Source organism: Ciona intestinalis, chromosome 6, assembly GCF_000224145.3.
Source record: "Ciona intestinalis chromosome 6, KH, whole genome shotgun sequence".
Lineage (NCBI taxonomy): Eukaryota > Metazoa > Chordata > Ascidiacea > Phlebobranchia > Cionidae > Ciona > Ciona intestinalis.
This window is the reverse complement of record NC_020171.2, coordinates 1,250,594-1,258,669: the sequence shown is the minus strand read 5'-3', so window position 1 is coordinate 1,258,669 and position 8,076 is coordinate 1,250,594. Positions and strand designations below refer to the sequence as shown.

The following is an 8,076-nucleotide window of genomic DNA, read 5'->3' as shown; positions in this document are numbered from 1 at the left end:
AAAATAAACAAACAAAGAACTTGCATCACGAAGAACTACATACATAACGTAAGCTGCTCGCGTATTCTGTTTACCACTACCAGCTGGTAGATAACCCAATTACGTACAAAACACGGGCTTAATACAATACATAAACATTAAACAAAACAAAGAAATCAGCTGAGTGTCAGTACCAATACGTGTCCGTTCCTAGGAAAATAGCCGCAAGCAAAAGCGACATTTGACTACTATACATACTTTAAATGGTATCTGTACACGCGATTGTATGGAGACAGTATCATTTTTATCAAGTTTTGGTTTAATATTAATTCCGTTTGTTTTTAGGCCGGGACTTTTTGTGCAATTTGGTAATAATGTCTTCAGGATCTTGTCTTATGCAGTATGTTTCTCTGTTTGCAATGTTTATAGCAGTAAGTGTATGTCAAGAACCTCTCTCTGTGGAAATGGATGCAAGCACTGAATATAACAAAGCGTATGTACCTTTATAAATATGTAAATATACTAAATTGTACAATAGTATACCTAAAATGTCATTTCATATTTCCATTATAAATATACTAAAGTGCATAACAGGTATCTAAAATGTCATTTCTAATTTTGTATTATCATGTATGAATACATTTTCATCGACAGGCATTTGAAAGAAGATTTAGAAGGTGTTATTGACAAAAGTCCAGAAGACATGAGCATTAATGAGCTTCAATTTCACTACTTTCGCCAGCATGACTACGATAAAGATGAAAAACTTGGTATATATGTGCTTTTTTTACTGTGCTGTTATTTTAATATAGTGTTACTTGGATAGAAAATCATCCATTTGCATCGTTGTGACTAGTAAGCTGGCACAAGGTGTATGAAATAAAACACCTGTGTTAAAAATTAAAATGACTCTTGTTGCCATGTCACAGGAGGATTACATGACTCTTGTTGCCATGTCACAGGAGGATTATAAAGCAAGTTACATTTATTTATTCATTTTAACTAGATGGAAATGAGATAGTGGCATCAATCCTGCACCATACTGAACATGCTGAGAATCCCGATGGTGTCACTGAGGGGGGTCGTAAATTCTCAGACGACCAGCTAGTGACCATTATAGACGACGTGTTAAAATATCAGGATAGAAACAATGATGGGAAACTAGATTTTCAAGAATATATCACTCCTTATCAAGACGCAAACCCGGATGCATAATAATCAATTCTCACTCTTGTTGCCTTTTTCCATTGCCTTCTTCTTTTTTGCTTTTACTTTATCCCACATATTTTATGTATGTTTTAAAATAGAAAAGTAGCAATTTAAACACCCTGTTTGGTTAGAAGAACTGCCAATTTCAAATTATTATTTAAAATTATGTACTTCCTCTGTTATGTTGCAAAATTATTTATATTTATTTGCTATTTTGACAACTTCCCTGCTGCAGAAATTATATAAAACCTACGCACTTAAAATAACTTTCGGTTAAAAATGAATGTTTGTTTAATCAGTTCAAAATGGAGTGTAGTACTGTTTTGTGGTGTTTTACCCTGTTTATCATTACCCATTTAAGTGTTATTTTTTATGGTGAATAAACGCTTATTATACCTGAATAATTAAACTGTGGTCCTATATATACACATTACAAACAAGTAACTGTATTTGGATGTCCTGATATTCAATATGTCAACGATTTTACACATAACAAAAGTGTAACTTGATAACTCGGACCTGCGGTTTTGTCTTAAAGAGTGAACAGTGCACTATGTATGGATTTGTTCACTCTCTAGATAGGGTATTGATAAGTATACAAACTAATAGTATTCTATGTTGGGCGTGTAAAAAACGACTGTGACAGCTGCTTGTTTAATACGTTAGTGACTTTATCGGCATTATTCCGTTAGTAACGTTTAATAGCCAGTTTTGGTCAAAGGTTTTGGTGTGCGTTGCACCGATGGGCAGTAGGTTCAAATATCTAAATTCGCAGGGTTCTCGAGGCCTCTACAGTTATATCTGTCACTTTTAATTTATCTCCTGAAAAAATCTTATACTGAATTAGATTCGTTTGCGAAATCCAAGTACAGTTAAATAAAGGTTTGAAAAATGTGTGCACCATGCACGCGTATTCATTACATACGGTGTGCAGCAAAGAGATTGGTTTTAATCTTTTTGGTGTGCAATGCTGCTCCCCGATTTATACGATTATGTTATTACTTTTCTATGTTGATAAGAAAACACGTTTTTTGTAGACTTTAAAGGGAGATTTGGAATAGTTACATTTGTTTGCTATTTTTAGAAAGTCTTTTAATTTAAAAGAGATGAATTAACCATTTGGTATAAAACTATACATATTATACAAACAAATCAATGTAGCTTCAAAGATTTAAAGTTTCTTAAGTAATTTAATTTTGGGTAACTTTAAAAATCAACACGTCACGCCTTATTTGCCATAAAGAAAAAGGAATTGAAAAAGTTCGGCTGACCGCCCCTTGGCGACAGCATGGTGTTTTAGGTTACAGCAATGTGGTGAAATAGGAAAATAAAGTCGAAGGTAAAATTATAATAGATGAAAAATTTTTTAGAGTGAACGAAAAATGTATACACTGCGCAAAATGGCAAAATCTGGAAAGGTTATGTCAGAAAAGCTTTTATCTAAACTTTTCTTTTCAACAGGGTCAGAGTAATTTATAAAGTCAAATCGTAAATTCTACCAAAATTTAGAAAAATGTCAAATGACTCCGGTGCATCCATGACTTACCCTATGCAATGCTCTGCATTACGTAAAAATGGTCACGTTATGATCAAGGGTCATGCCGTTAAAATCGTGGACATGTCTACTTCAAAAACTGGAAAGCACGGCCACGCAAAGGTAACGTTATCTTATATTCTATGTAGCTGAGACCCTTGTTAAGGACCTGGGATTTAGGCTAAATAGGCCCGTTACGCCCGTTATGCCAAAATATTTTGATTCCATGGGTATTTACAGTTAAAGTAATGAAAGAATATTTATGATGACTAATTTTGGCATGCATTTTGATTTATACATCTACTGAATGGGCAAAACGATTTCGCAACATTTTTTTTACTTTTAAACTATATATATATATTATAACCTACAATGTGTATTTCAAAAAGTACTGTATCTTTTATATAAATATATATACATTTTATAATAACCCTCAAATTAGCTTAAATAGTAACTTGTAAGCTGACAGGAGGCGTGAGAAACCCGTGTTATAACCACTTGTTTTCCAGCCGAGGCTAAATCAAGTTACATTTTATAATAGCTATACGCTAAAGTAAGCTTTCTTTATAGGTCCATATGGTTGGGATTGATATTTTTGACAGCAAAAAGTACGAGGACATCAGTCCTTCTACTCATAATATGCAGGTTCCAAATATAAAAAGAACTGAAGTCCAGGTCAATTGTTGTTGTTTATTTTCTTCTGATTGTGCTTAGGTCTAGGAGGGGTCCATAATAAAACTACGGTTTGCAAGCGGTTGCAGATATTTTGGTTATTTTGAACAGAAATGCTATGCAACCATGTCCAATAGATAAAAAATGACCATACGAGTTTAACAAACCAACTTTCAGTTCGATACCTAAAATGATTTTTGAGTTATGATCAAAACACCATTATGCGGTAGGAGATGTTTTGGTTATTTCCATAACTCAAAATCCATTTGAGGTACCTTACCCAAAGTTGGTTTGAGAACTCGTATGGTCATTTGACATCTATTGGACAAGGCTGAGCGTTTCTGGTCAAAATAAACAAAATATCTGCAACTGTTTGCAACTGCTTGCAACCTGTAGTTTTATTAGGGACCACTGTAGGAGCAATAAAGCATGGGTATTTCTTTTATTCTAACAAAAAGGGCCAGAGCGGTAATTTTCAATCTTTTAACGCTGGAATACATCACGCTTATTCGCATTTAAAGTATTTATTGCCGACGTATTAATACCTCACATGATCACATTAAAAGGCAAATAATATTCAACCCGTTTTCAATTCAATGGTCCAGATCCCCATTTACCCCTACAAAATAATCTTTTTAACTAGTGTTTTACTGTTTTTTAACAATGTTTTAATCTTCTAATTGTTTAAACCAAAAATTGTGCACAGGTTGTCGACGTGGACGTTGCTGATCAGCAGGTTACTATTATGGAGGAAGATGGCGACACAAGGGAGCTGAAGGTTGAAGAAAAACCTATGCTGGACAGCATTCATAAGATCATAGAGTCTGGGTCAGATTGTTATGTAAGTAATTGTGTTGTTCACCCATTTTGTTTGAATTAAATTCAAATTTTAAAATACGATGCATATTTTTGTGCCAGAATCCTATAGTTACACTCTGATTGGAAGGTTTTTAGTTGCTAATTAAAGCTTTACTTTTTAACATATTTAAGGAAACCACAAATTACCAATCAGCCTAATTTTTTCTCAATGGGGTTGGGTACTGTGTTGTGTAAAGTGTCGACTTACATAAAACTTTCTGTGTCTTAGGGTAATGGGCCAGTTCTTGCCTAAATCTTAGGTCCTTGACATAGACCCTACCCATATAGAATTAAAAATAAACTTTTTGTTTTTAGATAACAATTTTGGCAGCGTTGGGACGTGAAAAGGTGATTACAGCAAAGGAAAAGAATGATGATTAAACAACCAACCAACACTACTGTTCTCAATTGGGCATTTTCAAATTATTACCCAAAACCTGGACTTCCTAGAAAAGTTCGAATGTAAAAATCTGCAAAAGAATTAAATAATTTTCAAATGTACATACCAACTTACCACAATGGTCCTCAGTTCTTTTTTTAATCTCTCACAAAAGCCTCGTTTTCGCTCTGTTGTAGCCGCATGTAAAACGGTTTAACCCCGAGGTCCCCGAATGTAAATGATAGGACTCGTATGTTAATGTGACCCCTTGTCCCCTGGTCAGTGCCAACTGAAAATTTTATTGATACAAAAGTTCAGTTACTTGTCAGCGGATACCAATTAATTTAATTCCCTTGGGGTGCTTTTAACCCGGCCCTATTGCTTATTTGTGGACACCTAGAAGACTTTAATTTCACTTGAAACAGTTTTATTTGTGTACGTGCATGTACAATATTGGTTTTGGCGTAAGAAAATTTGCCGGTGTTAGCAATCGTGTGAAGTGTAATGCAACAGAATGTTAGTTAAGATTGTTGTACTTGTGAGTCTGTTTTGAACCTATATATAGTTCTATTTCAGGAGGGGTCTATAAACTTGAGTGTAATCTGCTGCATCCCCCACGTGGCTAGAAAATGTTAGAATACAGGTGTTTTATACACCTCTGACCCTCTGATTATATAAGAGTTCAACCCCGACAATGATTATATAAGAGTTCAACCCCTGTACTACAGCCTGGTGAACTTTTAAAACCGGAGTGAAATATTCTATTAGTGCGTTTGGACAACAAATTATAACATAAAAGATTCTCTTATTTAATTAAAAGTTGTATAATCATTAAACTACAAATACTTTTCACAAAAAAGGTAGCTCCTAGGAAATTAAAAAACACCCATAATACTATGCAAGCCAAAACTATCACAATATTAAAATGGAACTTAAATTGAAGCAAAATTTAACGAGACTGAATTCCAGGTTTAACGCCATTTTCCTTGATAAATAAAGTAAGTAAACCAGCAGGGCATTTTAGATTGTAAAACATCTAATTTTTATCTAAAATAAATTTAATTTAGTAATTGGTGAAAGTTCCAGCTTGGATTTAAATCGTAGTTTTTGATTATTAAGCATTTTAACTTGTTCCAGAATAACAAATTTAAAAAATAGCTAATTAGACACATTTAGAAACCTAAACATAAATAATGCTGCCCGGAAATTAAGGTAATTAATTCAACTTTTAAGCAGGAAAGCACCATGTTGTACCAGATGTCTCCTCTCCACTATGCTTTTGGTGCTATAAAAAACAAAAAATTTGTAACATGTACCTAATAACCTATAACAGTGTGAAGGTTAAAGTGTTTTTAAACAGCAAAACACCTAAGTTATGAAATACATACATCTCAGCACTAAAAACTGGTATACCATGCTGTCATTGTGGGTGAAATTCGCATAAGGTGTGTGAACTAAACACCATTGTTATAAGTATAACGTCTCTCGCTGCCCACCATGGAGGTTAAAAACAAGTTACACACATTCATTCAGTTATTCTTAATATAAATAAGTTTTAATTAAAAGAATTAAGCATGTAATAGTGAAATAAATACACCTCATACCACATATTTAAAAAAAATAAAAAAACTTAAACACAACCTGCAGAGTGAATTTATCCCCACAAGACATTCGGATTCGTTCCACAGTAGCTGGACTGTCCAAACGAAAATCTGGGGACAAGCCGGATTCTATTCGAGCGCTAACAATGGCGTTTTTGATTGCAAAAAACACAGAGGCAGCAAGGAATAAGGGAGGCTCTCCTACACCCTAAGAACAGGCATATTAATGTACATTTTTAGTACAGAAATTTAAGTTAAATGACATAACATGAATTATTCTTTATTTCTTTGAATACAGTAACACAGATCAGATTAATTGAAACAGCAACAATCAGTAAAAACAGTACTTTTATTAAAAATGGCAGCAGATATATTTACTTTAGAAGTTGACTAAAGACTCACAAAAATTGTTTAGCAATCGCGGACCTAAAATACCTTTGAAGAAAAAATCGCTCTTTTGTTTGGTGCGTTTCTTAAAAGGTGAACATTAAACTGATGTGGGCAATCTCCAAATCCAGGGATCTTATAAGCCCCTGGACCCTTAGTTAGCAAGTGGCCATTGTTCAACAGTAATGGCTCTTCTAATGTAAACAAACCATACCCCTGGGTGAAAGCACCTTCAATCTGTATATAAACTAGATTAGACTGGTATTTACTGGTTCAGACTGGATCTTGGAAGCCTAAAATTAATGATTCCTTGTATTTAATTTACACAGATTGTAGTTCATATAATTTTTGCCAAGTGTTTTCAAACACCTCATGCTCACTGTCAAGTTATACTATCAGTAATCTTATACACCAGACAAACATTTGTTCCAATCGCCCATGGCAACTAGTAAACGGGATGAATGAAACAGAACACCCCTGTTATTATGATTGTCATTGCTTCGCAAGGATAAATAAATTCATTTTCATTTCATTTTCAAGCATAAATAAGTACATTTTCATTTCATTTTTTAAGGATAAATAAGTACATTTTCATTTCATTTTTCAAGCATAAATAAGTACATTTTCATTTCATTTTTTAAGGATAAATAAGTATATTTTCATTTCATTTTTTAAGGATAAATAAGTACATTTTCATTTCATTTTTCAAGCATAAATAAGTACATTTTCATTTCATTTTTCAAGGATAAATAAGTACATTTTCATTTCATTTTTTAAGGATAAATAAGTACATTTTCATTTCATTTTTCAAGCATAAATAAGTACATTTTCATTTCATTTTATTCAAATACTGTGTAGGTTTTAAACAAGACAATTCATACAACACAAACATCTGACCTGTCCAATATCAATTGCAGGGTTAAGACTTTTCCCACAGTCCATGACAATATCAGTTTGCCTGACAATATGGTCCCCAGTTAGACAGTCCACTTCTACTTCAGAAACAGCCACACCATAAGTAAAGTAATTGAATGGGCGGCCAACACATAAACCCGACTGTTTGTCCCATTCATATCCTATCTCTGGTGTCCTAGTATAAACATGGATGTGGATAAATGTAAGGTAAGTATAACAGTTTTTTGTTCAATCAAGAAGTTGTAAATGCAGTCACATCCTGCTCACTGTCCAGTTATCACATGGGTGTCTTCCTATACACCGGACACACATGGTGTATTCATACACCCCATGCTCACTGTCAAGTTATAACATGGGTACCTTCCTAAACCCCTACAACCCCCAATATAAGTATGTACCTTATGTATTACCTACAGTACATTAATTATCAGAACTTACCCATGAAACCCAGTAGCAGAAAGACTAATTCGAGATAGATAAGCTTTCATAACAACATCTTCCCAACCAAGGCCAGGATTCCTTTCTTGCAGTGGTTTCAACCT

The 8,076-nt window shown here is 33.8% G+C and overlaps 3 protein-coding genes across 3 annotated transcripts in view; 2 read left to right on the top strand and 1 right to left on the bottom strand.

Moving 5' to 3' along the window:
- The first annotated feature begins 104 nt into the window (after positions 1–104).
- On the top strand, positions 105–1,597 carry LOC100175812 (multiple coagulation factor deficiency protein 2 homolog). The gene is made up of 3 exons (XM_009860534.3): positions 105–472; positions 634–749; positions 986–1,597. Exons 1-3 carry the CDS (start codon positions 354–356, stop codon positions 1,192–1,194), a joined length of 444 nt encoding a protein of 147 aa, XP_009858836.1. The 5' UTR covers positions 105–353; the 3' UTR covers positions 1,195–1,597.
- A 1,050-nt stretch (positions 1,598–2,647) lies between these two features.
- LOC100185997 (eukaryotic translation initiation factor 5A) lies at positions 2,648–5,156 on the top strand. The gene is made up of 4 exons (XM_002127530.5): positions 2,648–2,845; positions 3,293–3,397; positions 4,101–4,235; positions 4,568–5,156. Exons 1-4 carry the CDS (start codon positions 2,702–2,704, stop codon positions 4,631–4,633), a joined length of 450 nt encoding a protein of 149 aa, XP_002127566.1. The 5' UTR covers positions 2,648–2,701; the 3' UTR covers positions 4,634–5,156.
- LOC100181761 (xanthine dehydrogenase/oxidase-like) overlaps positions 5,062–8,076 on the bottom strand; it is a 14,355-nt gene continuing 11,340 nt past the window's right edge. The window contains exons 26-30 of the mRNA XM_026834856.1: positions 7,973–8,074; positions 7,517–7,709; positions 6,668–6,856; positions 6,273–6,440; positions 5,062–5,916 (exon numbers count right to left, since the gene is read on the bottom strand). Coding sequence (XP_026690657.1) covers positions 5,860–5,916; positions 6,273–6,440; positions 6,668–6,856; positions 7,517–7,709; positions 7,973–8,074 — 709 coding nt within the window. The 3' untranslated portion in view covers positions 5,062–5,859. The remainder of the gene's footprint in view (positions 5,917–6,272; positions 6,441–6,667; positions 6,857–7,516; positions 7,710–7,972; positions 8,075–8,076) is intronic.